Below are 20618 nucleotides of genomic sequence, written 5' to 3'. Positions count from 1 at the left end.
TAACACCCATGCACCAACCACCGCCCCCCCCCACCCCCACACACTTTTTTCTGGGAGACCAGTTGCAAAGGAAGATAAAAATTTAACTAAAATTTGGAAAAAGAAATGTAGAGTGAAAAACCCGATTGGCTCAGTGTCAGAAGAAGTCTGGGAGGAGCGAGGTGACTAGGTGAGATAGTGTGTCACTGTCAGGGGGTCGCAGGGCAGGCAGGAAACACAGTCACCTTAGGAAATAGGAATCCAGGTGGTCATGTTCTCGGCCAGGACCAGGGTTGGGGAAGGAGCCATCCCGGGACTGTCCCCCCTGCTCCTCATTCCTGGATGGTCACCCATCCTTGGCTGTGTACAGGAAGAAATACCAAGTAAGAAGTCAGAAGTGCACTGGAACAGGAGCGTCTACCAGGTTTGCCCAGTGGCCACACTCCCCTGGACCCTGGGAGCTCCAGGGACAGAGGGTGTGGTCTCAGCCCTGGAAGAATTTACTGGGCAATGGGTGCACACCTGTGTCAGCCCATGGATTCAGACATTTGAGAGTTAACAAAGCTTTTTAACAGGTGATAAATAATGGTAAATTATGATGGCTAAATGGAAAACAATGGCAAATGACTTAAACTTCATATAGAAATGTGATTATTTCTTTGCTGATATTGTCCTGACAGATAAACTATACTCCTGAGAGAACTCTTTATGACTGACTTTTTTAAAGCAATGTAAATATATTTCCATATAGCTTTATAAATCTGTGGCCAGCAGATACATTTTGAGTTCTCTTTAAATGCTCCTATGATAGATAAATGAACAAATTAAAAGAGCTCTGTAAAGGCATTCTTAATGTTTATAAATGCTGCTGCTACAATTGCAGGTCCTTTTGGAATAAATCATGGGATTGAACTTCATTCAGATGTGGTGGAATATGCCAAGGAAAAACTGGAGAGCTTCATCAAAAATAGTGATAGCTTTGATAAGTAAGTATTCATATCTATGGTTTTGCTTTGAAAGCACTTGATAAGTAGATAGAGTGACGTGTGTGTTCCTCACTACTGTTAGTTCATTGATCCTGGCTTGATTGAGTGCAGCAAAAATCAGCACGCTATAAAATGCAAGAGGAAAGTAAGTTAGAAAACTATGTTCTAATTCTTACTCTGTGTAAACATACAGTAGATTACAAGTAAATAACTTTTAGGTTTTAATTATATGCTGTTGTCAATTTATTAGTAGGGTGTTGTTCCATTCATTAATGTCACACAGGTACCTTTTCTGAAGATAGAAGTTAAAGATGTTCCTGGCCATAGAATCTTTGGCAACTGTGTTTATACCTTTGGGGATAGTAATTTAATATGAGCGATACCTCTTAGCATATGGAGGACTTTTTCTTAAAAACATAAAGTTACTTAATAATATAGCTAAATGAAATTATCATAGAAATATATCACTATGTCCTTTGAGAAATCTGTTTCTAAAACCATTGTTCTGAACTATTTCCCTTGGGAAAAATACTGCACAGGCGTTGGTCCTTGCAGGAAAGTCTGTTTGGTGTGTCATGTCCCTAAATTCAGCAAGCAGTGATGGTAATGTGGATAGTACTGTGAAGCTGAAAAATTTAGATGGCATTTTTCTCTCAGCTAGTCATATTTTCAGAGAAGGGCTAACAAAGGATGAGAATTGAGCTTAAAACTTAGTCCCTTTACATGACAGAGCTTTGGTCCAGAGTTCTGGTCCAGAGTTCCAACCCAGCTTGTTGGGTGTGAGCCTCCCTCACTCGGCTCTGATCTGGCCATGGCCGTGGCCATAGAGGTGAGAGATCTACGAGTGGGCAGGGGTCTGAGCTGAAGGTTGTCTTCTGAGTTCAGGCATCTCCTGGCATGTCTCCCCCATTTGCCTCCCTCCTCTGCCTCCCACACCCTGGCAGTGGCACTTGGTGGGCTGAGGAACTTAAGCCTGTGCTGCAGCTTCAGTCCTCAGTACAGAGGGAGGGCTGGGGTGTGTGGGAGGAGTGTCCAGACCTGAGACCAGCGAGCCGGGAGAGTGCACATGCTGGGGTTTGGGTTTGTTCTGTAATCAGTCCGTTGAGTTTGAGCAGGTCACTGGAATCTTCTGTACCAGTTTGCTGAACACTGTCCTTTTATCTTATTCTGTCTTAATAAATAGTTAACCTTTAATTCACATTTTTGAATCATTTTTCAAGCGCTTACCATGTTGGTTCATATTCTGTTTCCATTTCCAAGAAAAACATACTGTTTGGCAGAAATAAAATGGATTTTAGTCCAAGTTACTTTGTAAGAAATTGAGATTCAATTGTAGTACGCTTTGTGTCTTCATCATTTCTGTTTGTCTTATAATTAGTGGTATGGTAATTGCTAAAAATGTGGGCATGGGTATTTTCATATTGTTTATTAGAACTGTGGAATTTTGTGGAATTTATTGAATTTCTATTGTAAGTATTTGTTTTGGTGTTGAAACTTAATTATACATATAAGACCATTTGAATACAATTAAACTTAGCAAATATGAAAGTAATATTAGTAAAAGCATATATTTAAGGTTTATCTTAATATATTAGATAATAATACATTTCAGGTAGTAACACATAAAGGCACAGATAATTCACTTTTGGGTCATTAATCAGGCAGAACAAGCTCAAGGAAGAACTTTGAATCATGGAAGCACCTCTACAGTATCTATGGAGACAAGTCTTGCTGACAAGGGCATGGTCCTGGCAAACAGTAAAACATGTCATTCTTTAAAGTCTTTCTTTTGCTTTAAATTAATTTATTTCAATTGGAGAGTAATTACTTTATAATATCCTGATGGTTTTTGCCATACATCATCATGAATTGGCCACAGGTATACATATGTCCCCCCAATCCTGAATCCCCCTCTCTCTTTCCTCCCCACCTATCCCTCCGGGTTGTCCCAGAGCGCTGGCTTTCTGTGTCGATGTAATTTAAATATTGAATAATCTAGAACACAGTTAAGTTTGAAGGCTACATGTGTTTAAGTGTCTCAAGTTTAAAAAAATTGTCTAAAATTGTTTTCATGTAATCATGAGACACCAAATGTCCTTCAGTTGTATTTCTTGAGTGTTGTTGTTAGACTGTGTTGTACAGGTTTGTTATTCTTAAAATGGTGAATCATCTCAAATATGGTGATATGACTGACCTAAATGTTTCTTCATAATTTTTAATGGTCTTACTATTTTAGTTAAAATAATCAGGCTTTATAATATGGTTGTTTCTGAAATGTTACTTTTAAAACAGATTCTTCTGTTAACAGACTATTCTTAAAAAAACAGTCCTGGAAATGTTACCTATTTTGGTTTTCAGGTAGCTTCTGAAATAGTAGTGTACTTCAGATTATAAAGGTATCTTGCTTACCAAGGTAGCAAGTACTGGCAAATGCTTCGTTTTGCATAAAGTCATGACTTGGTTGGAAGTTAAGTAGTCAAAGCTGATGGGTCATTTAATGGACTCCTTTTGGGGTCATTTATCATTTGATTTTGGTTATAGAAATGATAAAGATGTAGCAATTTTCTTCCTGTCTTTATGTTTTGATGATTTCTTTGCGATTTTTCTTGGTGTTTGTGGAGAATATTTCTATTTACTTTCAGTTTTTAAATTTGAAAAACTTGCCATGCAAAGTGACTTTAAAAATTATATTCCTAAGCAGTTTTACTATATTTAGTTGTTTACAGATCATCAAAATACTTGTTTTAATTAATAAAATATAAAGTAACTCAGGAAACAAAATTGCTATTTATGTATCCCTTAGGACTTAGGACCAGGCCACCTTGATTGTGTGTAACAGGAAGAAAATAGAAAGCGAAAACCTAATATTTATCCAGTATTATTTATCCTCTTGGTTTGGATCTTACCAGTTCCTTTTTCAAAAGTATTATATCACTTATGATTTAAACTGTATCTTTGAAGTTCTCTTATATGTATCAGAGATCATAATAAACTCCCAAATATAGTAGGTAAGAATAGAGTCAATAAACTACTCAACATAAGAATGTATAATGTAAGATAATAAATTTAAAAAAAAGTGCAGGTGTGTGTTTTTGTGTATGCTTTATAAAGGAGCCTTGGTTCCTGAGTCTTGAAGGTACTATTTCTTCTTTCAGAAAAAAATATCCTTAATACAGTGTTAATACTTGTAAACTTTGTTTCTGTGTCTTAGTTCTGTATCAGCAAACGTGAAGATTTGGTGAGGCTACTGTGAGTTTACTGTGCTCCGAGGCGAGAGAGAAGGCAGGTTCTTCAGTGTGGTTTCTGCCTGTGCTCTGCCTCCGATGTTCCCAGACTCACTGACCTGCCCTTAGGAACTGACGCTTGATTTCACAGGTTCTCTAAAACACTGGCAAGCGTCTGAAGGAGCAGATAGTAAATATTTCTGGTGTCTTGGGCTAGGTGGTCTTTGTGGCAGTACACAGCCTTCCTCAGGTGCTCTGAGCAGGTGTGGGTGAGGGGTTCCGTCCACTTCATTGGAGCAAGTGCAGGTCGCATGCAACCTGTTGTCCGCAGCGTGCTGACCTGGTCTGCTCTTCACACGCGTTCTCCAGGACGTCCTTACTTTAGCCCATTTCTGTTGTAAAGTCTTCCAGCCCCAGGTTTATAGTCCCTTGGGTATCTGGCTTTCATAGGGGAAGGCCAGATCATCTGAATCAGTTTTGTGCATGTACCATAAGCGAAACAGTCTCTCCAGCTGTGTTTACTTGGAAGAGGAGGTCAGATAAAAGGAGCCTGGATTATACCCTGTAAGTGCTTTGTGAGTTGATAATTGGCATAGCATTTATTCACAACTACATGTATGTGTTTGTGTAATATGTGTAAATGTGCATGCAGCTGACCTGACTCCTTGGAGGGCATGCTTTGGGGTGAGCTGTTTTCCTGTGAGACAATAGGTCCTGTCTCCTCCCCCCTCCAAGGACACTGTACCTTGTTTTGGAAATGCTGTCCTGCCAGAAGCCACATGAGTGCAGCTTTGTCTGCTTTATTGAAGATTTTCATTCTGTTTGCATGGAGGACCATTGTTTCCTGTAGTTTGTTGTATAAATGAGTCACAATGTGAGTACTGAAGACAGTAATGAAATTATGAAAATGACAGCAGCTAATGTGTGTCGTCTGCACCATTCTCAGCTGTACCCACAGTCCTGGAGGCAGTGTTGGTGTCCATGTTTCCCAGATGGGAGGACAGGACCAGACAGGCCGTAACTTCAGCCAGGCCTGTCTTGTTGTTTAGTTCTGATTTAGCTATAATGATATAAAAACGGATATATTCTAATGTTCTTCCCAACAGTAAGATTGCCAATGAATTACAGTCTAGCAGCTTAGCTCCAGATAACAGAGGTTGAAGCGGCACCTTTATTTTTGTCATTTGTTTTTCTCTAGGTTAGAATTTAGGGAGTGCTCTTAGCCTGGTTAAATGCATGATAACCTTTTTATCACAGAGGACACCTGCCCTGTTCATTAATGAGACTTGCCTCTGGGGTGGATGTCTGGGGGTCAGAGATGAGCTGGAGAGGCTGTGCCTTCTTCAGGTGTAGTCAAGGTATAAATTCTAAATTAAATTCAGGGTTAGTGTAGTCATTTACATTTTAGAAGATTTAATGGATGTATGGCTGGGTGTAGTATCCTAATTTTATTTTTGATTATAGGCTCCTTTTTCACGTAATTGATATTGGATTGGAGAAAATGAAATGATACTGTGTTCTGTCACCTTTATCACTGGAGCAGTCGCACTTCATCTTGAAGAGAATTGTGGCATACTTGAAGAAGTTTTGCTATCTGTAGATACATAGTCAACATTATTTTGAACTCTTTCTACGATAGTTGAACATTTGGGTATATCGGTCATGTTCAGATGGTAGTTTTATGAGAAATACAGGTTTTAAACACAGTTTTTAAACATGACAGACATTCAAATGGTGGGACAGAGAAATGCTTAAAAATAGTCCTCTAAGCTATCAGTTATGTATTTTAACATCAGTTAGAAACGGTATGAGGGGAGGTTTGATAGCTTCTGACACATTATTGGGAAAAGAAGAAATTATTCCAAGAATAAAACACTGACAGAAATAAAAGTTTGTAGCCCAAGTTATTTTATAAGAAATTATTGTTGAAATATGAAGGCTCACTCTCATATCATGTACCGGTCACGCTTCCTTTAAAATGTTTAGAGATGGGTTTTGGTCCTATGGCGTTTCCTAAAGCTCTGTTCAGTGAAAAATCTGTGTATTTACTCTTAACACTTTGCTTTAAATAATGTTTAAATTATTCTGAGGTGAGTTTGGTGCAGTTGGAAGGGAAACCTCTTATAAAGGTAAAGTCTTTGTTTTTAAAATTTTGTAAAATTCAATAGCTTAATTCTTGGTTATAAGAGTTTTTAATGGTATAACTGTATTTGGAAAAGAAGAGATGATTATTTTCCTGGGTTTTCTTCCCAGTGGAAGGTTGTGAAGTTTGTCTTGTTTTAATGAAGTTGTCATAGCTGTCACAGTTCAAAACGCACATTTTGACAAAGTGTTTTAAGAAAAAGAAGTATCTGTGATTCATTTGGCAGGTTGTTTTGGGTGAGGTATGAGAACACTATAGGAGTCTTTCCTGTGTCCCTGAAATCCTTTATTGCGCTGGAACGATAGTCTAAAATGTTGATGACAGCATCCTGTGGCACGTGATAATCTAGGTGTGCAAATTTTCAGCCCCGATTTCAACAGTGTATTGAAGGGGAATGTTGTTTTTTCTACTCTCAGTCAGCTCCTAGACCTAGAATACCCGTCTAAGAGGGAAGCTGCAGGGCAAGGCTAGGTCACCCTGATCTCCTAGCAGCTTATCAGAGAATTATGTGGGCACGTTGGCAAGGTCCCTGCTGTGAATGGAACGTCTGTGCATCTGGAGATGAAGATAACCCAGCGTGCACCTGTAAAGGAGCCCCCAGCCGAGGTAAGTGATGGAGTCGGTGCCCTTTTGGCCAAGCGCTCATGTCATAAACCAAGATACCTGTGCTCTCGGTTTTCCCACAAATATTGTTTGTATGTTTTGTTTTAGTAAGGGTATGTCAGATACTCTCCCCTTTCTACGTAAGTCTAAAAAGCCATTAGGTTTTCAGGTTTAAATCAATAAATGATTGTAAGTCTAAAGTGATTGAATTTGTAGTTATTACAGTTCAGAACTACTTCTTTTTTTGTATACAGATAATTTACATGGTTAGGAAGTATAACTTGGTGGAATTCAGGAGTGTAAGACATCTGTACCTGGGAAATTTTGTTTTGGAAAATGTCTTCAAAGAATAAAAATGATTGCTACTTTTCATGTTACTAACAGACAAAAAATTTTAATGAGCTGCCCTAAAGTATGAAAACTAGGAGAGAACACAAGATCGATACTTTCAGGATTAAAATTAGAACCATGGAAAATATCCTTTTGGTAGGCCTCTTGCCATTTTTTAAAAAATTTTTGTTGTTTTATTTTCCTTTCTTGGGTTCCCTTTATTTGTAGTTGATGTGAAAAGTGGAATTTAGATTTTCTCTTTTACTGTTTTCAAACCTAGATTTTATGTGCAAATCTACAAATAGTGAAAACCTCTGGTTGGTTCATTAATGCAGACTTCTGGATTATACAGACTTGTGTTTATGGTATAAAATATGTCCTTTGCCTACAGAGGTTTGTGGAGACTTAGAGAAGGTGCAGCTTTCAGAATCTAGTTAAAGCTAAAAGGAAGAAACTTTTATTTTCCTCTTTACTCTGGAAACATTAATAGCAGTTGTAATTTACTCTTACCACCTGGTAGCTGTCATTCTTGCCTCACATCAGTCAGTTGTTCTTTATACATATATGAGCATATCCGTAAACATTTGCCTGAAGAATTTTAATTATAGATTTTTGGAAAAATATTGTTAGCAGTAGAATTTGTATGAATTTATTTACATGAAACGCTGTTATAAAAACAAGCCGTAATTTCAATGTCAGAATATAAACTAAGTAAGATCCTCATCTCTACCTAGTCAGAAATGCTAACACTTCTCCAAGTCCTTTTAGGAAGGATCATCTTTAACCCATGTATGTATTAAAAAATAATGTTGTAAGTATAGGCAGTTTGAGAGTTGTTTTGTTTCCTTTACTATCATGAAGGACTTGCCTATTACTGGAGAAGGTGAAGCCACAGCTGTGGATGTAATAAACAGTCCCCAGATGAAACACTGTCTCTGCTAGGCTGTTTCTTGTAACTATTAAGTCATTGTGTTTTAGTGTTTATATTTAAAATATCACACCTTTCTCCCTGATTATGTCCTTGAAACTTTACTATTTTGTATCTAGAAATAATCTAGTCCTACTACTCCTTTTGGAATGTTGCCTCAGTTCAGTTAAACTTTCAAATTTGAGTGTGCTGGTAAAGGAAATGAATTTGGTATACTAAATGAAAGGGTCTTCACACTTTCGAAGACCCCCTATACATGTTAGAAGTGTATGTTCCATTTGCATTAGTAGAAATCATTTGTAAATGTAAAGGTCTAACTTTTCTCTGTAATGATTCTTTGTAACACTTCCTAAATGAAATAAGATAGTATACTTGGCTCAGATCTGCCTTGTTAGGGGAAAAGCCTTTGTTTCCTAGAATAAAGAAGGGTGGCTTATTTAAGATCTTCAGAGAGGCCACTAAAAAGCACTTTTAAGTTAGGTGACAGTTGGTTTATTAAAGGCACGGTGGTTTTGTTTTGGCTTTTTTACTGTTTAAGTTTTGCTTTTTTTGGTACATTGTGGGAAAAATGATGTGTTTGGTAACATGAAACTACAGCTATTTATAGTTTCCAATTTAGTAAAGCAAGAACCATCATGTTGATTTAGAGGGTGCCACAGGCACACATTTTTTTCTGTAACTGTTTCTCTAGTCCTGAGATTCTTGTAATTAGCGTATTTGTCAAGTTTGAGTTCATGTTCAAAGTTGGTAGATGGAAAAGATGACAAATCAATTACATTTCTTAGGTTTCTCACTTAATAGGTATTTCTTGAGGACTGTAAAAGGTGATGAAGATATAATTAAAGTTCAGAAGACGTGTTCAAAGGGATAATCAGGGAAAGCAGGAGAATGTCCCAGAGGAAAGACTGTGCTCAGGAAAGTATTTGAAGCTCCTGTTCACAGTTGATAAAGTAGAAGGGTTGTTGCTTAGTGCTTTCAGTTTACGTGGCTGTTGAAATACACACACATACACACGTATTTAAACGAGATCCTGAGATGTTTTACATGCTAAATATTTGAGATATTGAGATCTCATATGATTTTTATCCTTTCCGTGCATCTCATTTTCCACCAGCCACATCTCATTTTCCAGCAGCCACAGGGCTCCTGTCAGCACAAGGCTGGTGGCTAGTGGGGTTGATTGCCCTGTCTCACCTTTCAGATCCCAACTCACCATTTCTTGGGGAGCCTTACTCTGGCTCCCCAGGCCTGTCAGTTCCCTTGCATCCTCAGCCATACTTGGAGTGGTGTTCCTTTAGAGCATTTTTCACCCTCATTCAGTTCTGTTCAGTTCAGTCGCTCAGTCGTGTCCGACTCTTTGCGACCCCATGAATTGCAGCATGCCAGGCCTCTCTGTCCATCACCAACTCCTGGAGTTCACTCAAACTCACGTCCATCGAGTCAGTGATGCCATCCAGCCATCTCATCCTCTGTCGTCCCCTTCTCCTCCTGTCTCCATAAGTTCATCTTTAATTGGTGAGATTGTTGTCTCTCTCACTGCATTAGGCATGAGTGCCTCCCACTGCATATCCAGTCTTTACACACAACAGGGGCTTCACAAATAATGTTTGGAGTGAATTGTGCTAATTGCTAGTGTCAAGCCACTTGACCAGAGTCACATTTGATTTTAGAATCAGGCACTCAGTGCTTTATAGTTCATTTTGCTGGGATGAGAGTGTATAAAAATAACACGAATTGTTTACTTGTAATGGTGTTTTTGTAGATAATAGTTCTGTAAGCTGTAGGAAGCTTTTAAACTATAAGCATATTTTTAAGTTGATTTAACAGACTGATAAAAGAGGTTTAATAATACAAAATAATTTTACTTAAATTCCTTGATCACGTTCATCTAGAAAATTTTAAGAGTGGCTTAAATTATTGTAAAATTAAGTTATTTAAAATGAATTTTTATAATAATGAGGGTTTTTAGATTGAAAATACTAGTCTTTTTTCTTTTCAAAGAATGCTTACTGTAACTTTGAGATGATTAAACCATGTGATCCACAATATCTAGTTATTTAAAGGCCAAGAGATTGTTTTGGCTGTATTTTAGACAATCTTAGGTTGTCCAATAGTCTTGAGTATAATAGAGAAATTAAATGCTGTCCATTACATATGTAAGTTTATACTTTCGTGAGTGTTATGCAAGTAGAAAGACTGAGATCTTCCCGAAGAGCTGGGTAAGAGTGCTTGTGTAGTGTAGCTCATATTTGAACTGTGTCTTGAAGGGATGCTGGGCATTTAAGCAGCAGAGAGGGAGGGGCCATGCAGGCACAGGAACAGCACAGACCTTGTAGTATTTCCTCTAAATGACGGGAGGCCTGTAATTCCACCCATGGCTACAGCAGTGTCTCTGGGATGGGGGCAGAGCCAGGAAGGGCCCCATGTGGCCTCTGAGAGGTGGGAACCTGTCCTGAGCAGCTGGGCACAGGGTGGTGCTGGGGGTGGCGGACACCCAGAAAGTGTGGGCACTGTCATAGTAGAAGTAGTCATAGTAGAAGTCATAGTAGAAGCTGGGGTTAGGATCACCCGCCCCTGTGGGTGTCGAGAAGAGAGGGCAGGGTCTGCATTGTTTCCCACCCTACTCCCCACCCTGGAACAGGAAGCTAAGGACTGGGCATCATTCTGAGAAACTCTTCTTTAAATATCAGTGACCATGGGGTATCTGTATATTTAGTGAATTTAATGGAAACATATTGTGTAAAAAGTCTGTGCTGTGCTTGGTTGCTCAGTCATGTCCGACTCTTTGCGACCCCATGGACTGCAGCCCGCCAGGCTCCTCTGTCCATGGGATTCTCCAGGCAGGAATATTGGAGTGGGTTGCCATGCCCTCCTCCAGGGGATCGTCCCAACCCAGGGATGGAAGCCAGGTCTCCTGCATTGCAGGCAGATTCTTTACCATCTGAGCCACCAGAGAATCCCTGGTAATAAGTCTGTTAATTACCAAAGGGCAGGATGCATTTTACAAAATAAAAATGATTTCAGAGACATTTTTCACTGCATACTGAGCCTTTTAATGCAAATTATTTTGTCCTCAGATGATAACTTTGCTGTGTGGTCATATTAATTTCAATCAACTTAAAATTGAGAGGGTATTTTCATGAATTAATTTCCTAAAATTACTGTACATGTTTTATTAGTGTATTGGGGTTTTAACTATGTATGTTAGAGACTGTTTCAGTTAGTCAGTCACAAGAGTGTTATTGTGATAGCTTTTCACTATACTCACCTTCTGAGCCTTAAGTAAGGTTTCAGAGTGGGAGAAAAAAGAGGTTGATGTTTTGGGAAAATGTACACTGTGTCATTGATAATAAAACAATATATTTGATCACTGTTAGATTTCATAAATATACATAATTCAAATTCAAATTTTATGATATTTTATCCTTATAATTTTAGTAAAACTTCACTTTCAAAGAGTTGGATTATGTTAATTTTTTAGGTCTCATCTTTTGTTTAAATGAATTAAAATACTTTTTATTTCTCCATACAGGTTTGAGTTCTGTGAGCCTGCATTTGTGGTTGGTAATTGCCTGCAGATAGCATCGGACAGTCACCAGTATGATCGAATCTACTGTGGAGCTGGGGTCCAGAAGGACCATGAAAACTACATGAAGATTCTGCTGAAAGTCGGGGGCATTCTGGTCATGCCCATAGAGGACCAGGTAGCGACCACCATCCTGCTCCATGGCGCGGGAGACACGCTCAGTGTAGGATGGGGGCTGATGCGCCAGTGAAAGGCGCACTGGGATTGTTGAGGAAGAAGTGCTCGCCACACAGGTGCCTGTATAGGAAAGCACTGAAATGGACTCAAAGCTCTTAACCAGAGCAGGTGTGGAAAAAGCCCCTTAGCTAGGGAAAGAAGAGCCAAGCTGAGCTCTGCCCGTGCGTGGTGTTGGCCATGCTGCCCCTCCACACACACCCCCCGACCCACCAGTGTCCTTGCTGTTGAATGTGGTGGCCTCTTCTAGCTGAAGGAGTGGTTGGAACTACTTAACTCCATTTAAGAAACCAGTAAATTTTTAGATCTTCTTTTAGTACTACATAGACTCATTTGGGAGAAGGCAATGGCAACCCACTCCAGTACTCTTGCCTGGAAAATCCCATGGATGGAGGAGCCTGGTGGGCTGCAGTCCATGGGGTCGCTAGGAGTCGGACGCGACTGAGGGACTTCACTTTCACTTTTCAGTTTCATGCATTGGAGAAGGAAATGACAGCCCACTCTAGTGTTCTTCCTGGAGAATCCCAGGGACTGGGGAGCCTGGTGGGCTGCCGTCTGTGGGGTCGCACAGAGTCAGACATGACTGAAGTGACTTAGCAGCAGCAGCAGCAGCAGCAGACTCATTTGAAACTATTTTTCACCTACTTGCCTGCCTTTGATTTGGAATTATTAGGTATAATAAACGTGTGAAATAATTATTCAGAAAATGGGTGGATCTTTTACTTTAAAATTATTTATAAATATACATTTCAAAAAGTATCTTTTATGTTCATACTAACCTAAGTCTGCAGAGAAGGCAATGGCACCCCACTCCAGTACTCTTGCCTGGAAAATCCCATGGATGGAGGAGCCTGGTGGGCTGCAGTCCATGGGGTCGCTAAGTGTTGGACACGACTGAGCGACTTCACTTTCACTTTTATGCATTGGAGAAGGAAATGGCAACCCACTCCAGTGTTCTTGCCTGGAGAATCCCAGGAACAGAGGAGCCTGGTGGGCTGCCGTCTTTGGGGTTGCACAGAGTTGGACATGACTGAAGTGACTTAGCAGCAGCAGCAGCAGCAGCAACCTAAGTCTGAAATGTGTACAACAGCCTGTGGTTTGTAAGTGGGAGCTGGACTGTCCCAGATGACTGGGACCTAGTGTGGTCATCTTGGCGTCTCTGAGAGTTCTCTACTTTCACAGCATGTGAATTGCAGGTCAGAGGACTTCATCACACTGTGTTTATCAATTATTAAAAAGAGACTATAAAGCATTCATTAACATACATTCTTGGAAAAACATTAACTTGAATGCTTCCAGAGTTGAGACTCCCAGATCAATCATCTTTTTCCTGTTTTCCTTTAAAGATATATTTTTAAAGATCTAAAATATGGTTTCCCATTGGTATTTTATTGAATATTTCTTATATACATTATGCTAATATAAAATATAATAATGGGTTGACTTTTTTAATTGACAATACTGAGTTGTCCTGATCAAGCCATGTACTGCTGATGGGTGTTTGCTGAGTGGGAAAGCTCTAATGCCTTTGTGACTAATTACATTTATTCATGAAATATGAAGTTGGGATTAGAATCTGTATTTTATTACCACCCTGGAAGATTGTGAAGTTGACTCATTGGTTCAGTAATCAAAATGCGTTTTTACTGATATAACACTTTAACTACACAACTGTGTGAGACGTGTGTTTTGGGAGCCAGTGGCAGGTGTGTGTTAGAATAACACCCCTTGATGACATCAGACCCCCATGTTAATATAACCTGCAGAGCCATTTGTGTGCATGGAATATGTTGTGAAACCAGTACTTGTGATTCCTCCTGTACTCGTTTATGGTAAATATTTAAATGAAGATAATTGGGTGCATTCAAATACAAGTGATTATAGAGCAATCTCTGCTATTTTTCTGTTAAACTTGTGAGGGTAAGGTGGTCCACTTCCCTGATGGAGCCATTCTGTTTTTTTTTTTCACCCTCTAAATAGTTAACACAAATTATGCGAACTGGACAGAACACTTGGGAAAGTAAAAACATCCTTGCTGTGTCATTTGCTCCACTTGTGCAGCCAAGTAAGAATGACAACGGCAAGCCAGACTCTGTGGGCCTCCGTAAGTACCCTTGTGGGAGATAAACAGAGCTGACTGTGTGTGTTAGAGAGAACCTTCCCTGTAGTTGTGGCCTGAGAGCTTCAGTTCACACTACAGTTCAATAGCAGTCAGGACTAGTATTGTCTGGTCCACTGGATCTTCTCATGACTAGGAACCAGGAGGATAAAAGTACAGAAAACACTATTTTTGAATAATTAGGGCTGAGAATTGTCTGAAAGTTTCTGTATTATCAGAAGAACGTTTAAATGAAGCTCGTGTGGAAGCTATTTTAGGACTTGGGAGTGTTAGAAGTGGCTGAAGCAGGTCTGCGTCCTTTTCCACTCTGGGACCCTTGGGTTCTTCTGAACTTGGGCTGCTGTGACAGGGCATCGGTGTGGTGGGTCCCTGGAATAGCAGACAGTGTTGGCGGGAGAGGCAGACAGTACAGGTGTCGAAAGAGCACCCGGTGTGCGGGGGAGTCGGGAGCAGAGCCACCGAGAAGATGGAGGTGTTTCTTAGCATCTTTGTAACTTCTGAAGCTCTTTCCTGGGTGATTCTCCACCCCACCTCCTGCGGCGACCCCTCCATGTTTGCCTCCCCTATCTGCCCCCCTGGTCTTAGCAGGTCATGGGGCTGACAACAGGTTATGGTGGGCTGACACCCCCATTTCTGTCGCCAGCCCTGCCCCTGCCCCTCAGTCCCCTGACTACTCAGTTCTCTGTGCTCCACTTGCTGTGAGTTACCTGTCCTTCCCAAGAGGGTTTATGCATGTGCCTGGGTTGTCTGCCCACAACGCCTTTGCCACCCCATCCACTGGCCTTGGTGCTGGAGTGATCTGCACGTAGTCAGTGCTCTTCCCTGAGTCTTTGTTTGATGAAAGTCAAAGTTTTTACAAGTCTCTGTCTTCTGATGTTCACTCAGAAGTGAACAGTATGTAATGTTTCACTTTTTATGTTTTCCATGTGTTTTTAGCCCCCTGTGCTGTCAGGAACCTGCAGGACTTGGCTCGCATTTACATCCGACGCACACTTAGGAATTTCATAAATGATGAGATGCAGGCCAAGGGGATTCCTCAGAGGGCTCCGCCCAAAAGGAAGAGGAAGCGGGTCAAGCAGAGGATTAACACTTACGTCTTTGTGGGCAACCAACTCATCCCCCAGCCTCTCGACAGTGAGGAGGACGAGAAGATGGAGGAAGACAAAGAGGAGGAGGAGAAGGAGCCGGGTGAAGCCTTGAAGCCGGAGGAGCCACCCCAAAACCTGCTGCGGGAGAAGATCATGAAGCTGCCCCTGCCAGAGTCTCTAAAAGCCTACTTGACATACTTCAGGGAGAAGTAGCTTAGAGCAAAAAGAAAGGATGCCTACTGATAATTCCTTGCGTCTTGAAAATGTAGCATTTGTTAGGAGTTAAAAGAGAATTCTTTCTTTCATCAGAGTGAATTTATAGTGGAAAAAGGTATAACTTGTTTCTGTCTTAGTAATAAAAATGATGTATTCAGTGATTAAAAAGAATCCCTTTTATAAAATATATTTTTCTTTAAAATTGGAAAAATTGCTGTTTTAACTCAGAGCAGCTTCAGGAGTGGAACTCAGCTGTAGTCAGGACTGGGTCTGCAGATCCCCGTTTGGTTCCTGACGGATCTAGTTAGTGGTGAGGGCTTGACTTAACTTCCCTCAGGGAGACACAATCGTGAAGCGCATGTGATCGGATTTGAACTGCAGTCATGTACAGTTCTGCCTGGGAACTCTGTCTAGCAAGGAAGGCAGACGCTTTGCAGACCCCCTACTTGCGCTGCAGTCCCCACTGCCAAGTTGCTGTAGACCTACTCCGGGCAATGTATGAGTGCAATAACAATGCAGATACTGAATAATTTAGCTTTAAAAACCCACGTTTCATGGAATTCAACAGCACCGCTAATCTTGCTTTTGAATCTGTTGCCAAAAGACATGGGGAAAATGTCTGCTTCTCTCATCAAGATTTTAAGAGCACATCAAGTGAATATCAGAGCAAAACGTACATGCTTAATACAGCTCTTAGTTTGTATGGACCTTTGACATTTTCAGTATTTAAACATGATGAGGCTGTGTTACTTCAAAGTTTTAGAAGGTAGTGGTGTATTTAGGACTGTTTTCCTTGTCGTCCACTGTATAGAGTATTTGGTTCAGGAGAGGCATAGTTCTGTGTGACTGTCGATGGCTCGTGGGTGAGTCAGGCCCGAGCAGGCTGGCCACAGGTGCACTTTAGCAGAGGGAACTTCTGGTTGATTGCAGGTTTGCGCTGGACAGGTAGGGCAGGACAGCCTGCCCTGGTCTGAAACTCACCTCTGTGGTGTCGGGAGTGTTCACAGAAATGATGTGGAGATGTCTTTTGCTTTGAAAATCTGGAATCGTAGTTTAATCTTGGGACCTGCATTGGGCTCATCTAACTTCTTCCCATGTTTTTATTTTGTGGTTGTTTCTTGTGGTGAAATAACAGTGGTTTTCATTTTTCGCTTAGTATCACATACTTTATTATTTGAATGTCAGTGGTAAAACAGGTAGTAAAGGCCATTCTTAGCTTACTAGGGCCTGAAGAGTCATTCCTTGCTTAGGAAAGTAAACAGTGTAGCCTATTTACTATTTAGTGTTCTGATGGATTATATACATTTTTAGAAGGAAGAATTTGAGAGTGTCACTTACTGCCACCAGCATCACTGTTATAACTGTTGATCAGACATGCTTGAGGAAATGCAGTCACAGTGCAGTTGAAGGACTATGATGTTCTGCAGAGGTTCACACATGGACGGTTCCAAAAACACCTCAATTCTGAAAACTCTACATGTAAAAACAAGTGTTCGAAGTATTCTGAGCATGAATTATCCCAGGATCCCTTTAGTAACGTCAAAGATGATTTCACGGAAGCTGCTGGTTTTTATACCAGTGACTGAGCTGGGGGCTAGGAGGTTGGGGGTATAGTGTCTCCACAGGGTTTCTTAGAGGACTACTAAGCTGTAGTTACTGGTGCGTGCCCATCTTATTTCTGTCAAGGAAAAACAGTTGTTTCATACAGTTATATTAGAAATGGTCATTTTTTTTTTAAACAAACGTGTTTTAGGAGATGAATCTTGAGTTCCTGGTGCCCACATATTTTTATCTTGTACCCCCACCCCAGCTTTGTTGTTTTTCAAGCAAGTGTCCACGTATGTAAAGATAACCTTTTCTTAAATGATTTTACTATTCATGAGGGAAGTTTTTGTTAAGGATCTATTTGAAGATTGACTTTTTCATATCAGCTTTCGTTCTGTTGGCCTTGGTAAAATGTATAATAGATTTTCATAATCATTGCCAATTTTTGGTCACTGAAATGTATCTTTTGTGTTTTTAAATGCATTTGTTTTACAGTTGTGACTTTACTGTTGAAGAAGTAGAAATAAAAAATTAAATTTTACATGAAAGCCCTTTATCTATTAATGGGAATATATTAGAATGATTGAGGATATTTTGGGTGTTTATTTTTTAATGAATCATGTTATATTTGAGTGTGAATAATTATGCTTTATAAGTGGAGAGGTTGCAAATAAAGATGAAGTAATTGAAGGTGATGAGCAGTGCATTCATGGGGTTTTACAGCAGGATAAGCTTTATTTATTTTGCAGAGAGGAAGTAGGCCTGAAGGGGGGAGCAACCCTTCCCCAAGACCACTGGTGGGAGATGGCGTGAATAGTGTCCAGCATCTGATAAAGTCCAAAAACTGCCAGCCACACTGTAACTACCAGGAAGGTCATTTAAATCTGTGCTGCTTGTTGGTTGATATATCTTGGTTCTAGTATTAATAAAGATGTTATTAAAATAGCATTCGTAGATAAAATACAGAAAATGTAAGCATTGGTTTCTAGTTGTTTAAGAGGATAAAAGTGAAGCAAAAGCTGTTAAATTACAGGAAAACTTGGAAAATTATTTTAAATAAACACTTGCATATAATTAAGCATTGCTGTCAGTGGCCTGCGTTTTTTTCCCTTTTCGGGTTTAGAGACGCTCAGTACCTGAGGATCTATGCTGAATTACAGCATGGAGGTGTCTGTGTCTGGACATCTCGTGGCCTTTTGACTGCTGCCACGTCTGAAGGCTGTGGGGTTCTTAGAAGTTAATTTTTATAAACTATTTGAGTAGAGATGAGGGATATTTATAAGGTGCATGCAAAGTCTAAGGACTGATTGAATGTACATGTAAGGGCAGGCATCTGGCTTTCTGCCGTGGTTTTACACACACTTGTATCTCTAAGCGATGTGGAGTGCACCCTATGCATTTCTGTGCACTCACTTTTCACTGCACATTGTCTCTCTGAGCCTGGTCCCTGTTGTCTGTAGCGATGCTAGGTTACAGCTCGGTTACCTGTTCATCCTACTGCTGACGGACAGGTGGTCCCCCAGACCACTCAGCATGCCTGTGGCTTTGTGCGCTAGAGTCCTCAAGCACCCAGCCAAGAGCAGAAACCACTGCCCAGAGGCCGTGACGATGTCCACCTTTCCCAGATGGTGCAGAATCGTGCAGACTTGTGTCCCTTCCAGCAGTGTTTAAATGTTCTAGGTATTCTGTATCCTCACCTACATCTGATACTGAAGTGCTGTTGGGCTTTGCCACTCATTAGGTTTGCATCTTTTCAAGTGCTTCTTGGGTTCAGGTTTCCTTTTGGTAAAATTCCCATTAAAATTTGGTAAAATCTAAATTCACCAAAATCCTTTTGGTAAAATTCCCATAAAAAAATAAAAGATGCTTGCTCCTTGGAAGAAAAGCCATGACAAAGCTTATGACAAAAGCTAGATGGTGTATTTTAAAAGGAGACATTGCCAACAAAGGTTCATCTAGTCAAAGCTATGGTTTTTCCAGTAGTCATGTATAGATGTGAGAGTGGACCATAAAGAAAGCTGAGCACCAAAGAATTGATGCTTTTGAACTGTGGTGTTGGAGAAGACTCTTGAGAGTCCCTTGGACTGCAAGGAGATCCAACCAGTCCATCCTAAAGGAAATCAGTCCTGAATATTCATTGGAAGGACTGATTCTGAAGCTGAAGTTCCAATACTTGAGCCACCTGATGTGAAGAACTGACTAGTTAGAAAAGATTGAAGGCAGGAGGAAAAGGGGATGACAGAGGGTGAGATGGTTGGATGGTATCACCGACTCAATGGACATGAGTTTGAGTAAGCTCTGGGAGTTGGTGATAGACAGGGAAGCCTGGTGTGCTGCAGTCCATGGGGTCATAAAGAGTTGGACATGACTGAGTGACAGAACTGAACTGAAAATCCCTATTCAGGTCTTTGGTAAATTTTTGTACTGATTGTTTCTTTTTAAAGATGTTTTTATTTTCAACCTTCGTGGTATCCTTATGTCTTTACATGTGTTTCTCACTAACTTCACAGGCTCTGCCCTCAGTCTTTCCCAGGATCAGAATATTTTCCAATGAGTCAGCTCTTCGCATCAGATGGCCAAAGTATTGGAGCTTCAGCATCAGTTCTTCCAGTAAATATTCAGGGTTGATTCCATGTCTAATTCCAGTATCGGAACTCTACGGTGGGCTTTATCTCATGAAAGCTAACCTGTCAGCTAGCTTTCATAAGCCCTGTTTCTCTTGTACTTTGTGAGCACTGCTGGTTCACTGACCTCTTTAAGTCCTGGACTTAAGGTTTTCACACCACTCAGGAAGAGTGGCATGAACATCCATGGCAAAGCGAATCTGGGCATGTTACATCTTCAGGGAGACTTAACTCCCTTCCTCCTTCGAATAGCAAATTTTGAAATAGGCAGTTTTCTTTGCCTTCTCTGGGAGCTGGGGGTGGGTAGATGGATTATTTTTAGTTCACCATTACTGAACTTGATAGGGATGGAGATTCTAGCCAAGACTGCGGGGAGCGAGCTCCGCCTCTGGCAAAGGTCATGAGGAAGGAGGCTTGGCATACGCAAAGGCGGGATCAAGCCTCAGGAGTCTCCCTGGAAATTCTCGAGCAATCTACCCCCAAAACCAGAGTCTGCCTACTTTCTGCTTTGTGCTTTCACCTACACCTCTGACTTTACGGGGGGCTGTCCCCCACTACCTCTCTGAAAAAAGTTAGCTTACAGCTCCAGTTAATAATTCCTGGGTGTGACAGTGTTTAACTTACAAACTCCTTTGGAAATCCTCTAGCCTGCCTGAATAGGTTTTTCCGGCCTCATGCGATTGTTCAGAGCCTCCCAACTGTGAGAGGCAGGAGATGTTCTAAACTGTCTAAACACAGATTCTTTTGAGTAGTTAAAAGATTGATTAGAAATTGTATTGGTGAAGGGATTTTCACTTGTTGGGCCAATGTTTGCTGCTAAGTCTCCATATCCCTTACCTGCTGTGTCCCTGGCAGTGTATTGGTTAATATAATTGGTGTAAATAGTAGCTTTAATGTTTGTAACCTGGGACCCTTGAGTTAATTCTTTTTCTTGTTGTAGCCCACCACACCTTTGCGCTGCAGGAATGCAACTTTATCTAATGCTTTTGGAGGGTGGCTCCTGACCAATCACCTTTAGAGAAAAATAAGTTTTCTGAAGAAAAGGTCTTAAAATGTTAACAGGCCTCCGGGCC

General features: G+C 40.6%; 1 protein-coding gene across 10 annotated transcripts in view; it reads left to right on the top strand.

The window, feature by feature from the left end:
• Positions 1–17999, top strand: part of PCMTD1 (protein-L-isoaspartate (D-aspartate) O-methyltransferase domain containing 1) — a 48613-nt gene extending 30614 nt beyond the window's left edge. For 6 of the 10 annotated variants that reach the window (XM_010811998.4, XM_010811996.4, XM_059893248.1 and 3 more), the window contains 4 exons: positions 863–965; positions 11726–11897; positions 13934–14057; positions 15009–17999. In XM_010811998.4, coding sequence (XP_010810300.1) covers positions 11844–11897; positions 13934–14057; positions 15009–15373 — 543 coding nt within the window. In that variant the 5' untranslated portion in view covers positions 863–965; positions 11726–11843 and the 3' untranslated portion in view covers positions 15374–17999. Of the gene's footprint in view, positions 1–862; positions 966–2626; positions 5064–6748; positions 6939–11725; positions 11898–13933; positions 14058–15008 lie in introns of all 10 variants that reach the window. The other 4 variants (XM_059893251.1, XM_010811995.4, NM_001081526.1 and 1 more) reach the window with 4 other exon arrangements.
• Positions 18000–20618: the final 2619 nt, after the last annotated feature.

Source organism: Bos taurus, chromosome 14, assembly GCF_002263795.3.
Source record: "Bos taurus isolate L1 Dominette 01449 registration number 42190680 breed Hereford chromosome 14, ARS-UCD2.0, whole genome shotgun sequence".
In the NCBI taxonomy this organism is placed as follows: Eukaryota; Metazoa; Chordata; class Mammalia; order Artiodactyla; family Bovidae; genus Bos; species Bos taurus.
The sequence above is the reverse complement of the archived record's forward strand: the minus strand, read 5'-3'. Positions and strand labels throughout refer to the sequence as shown.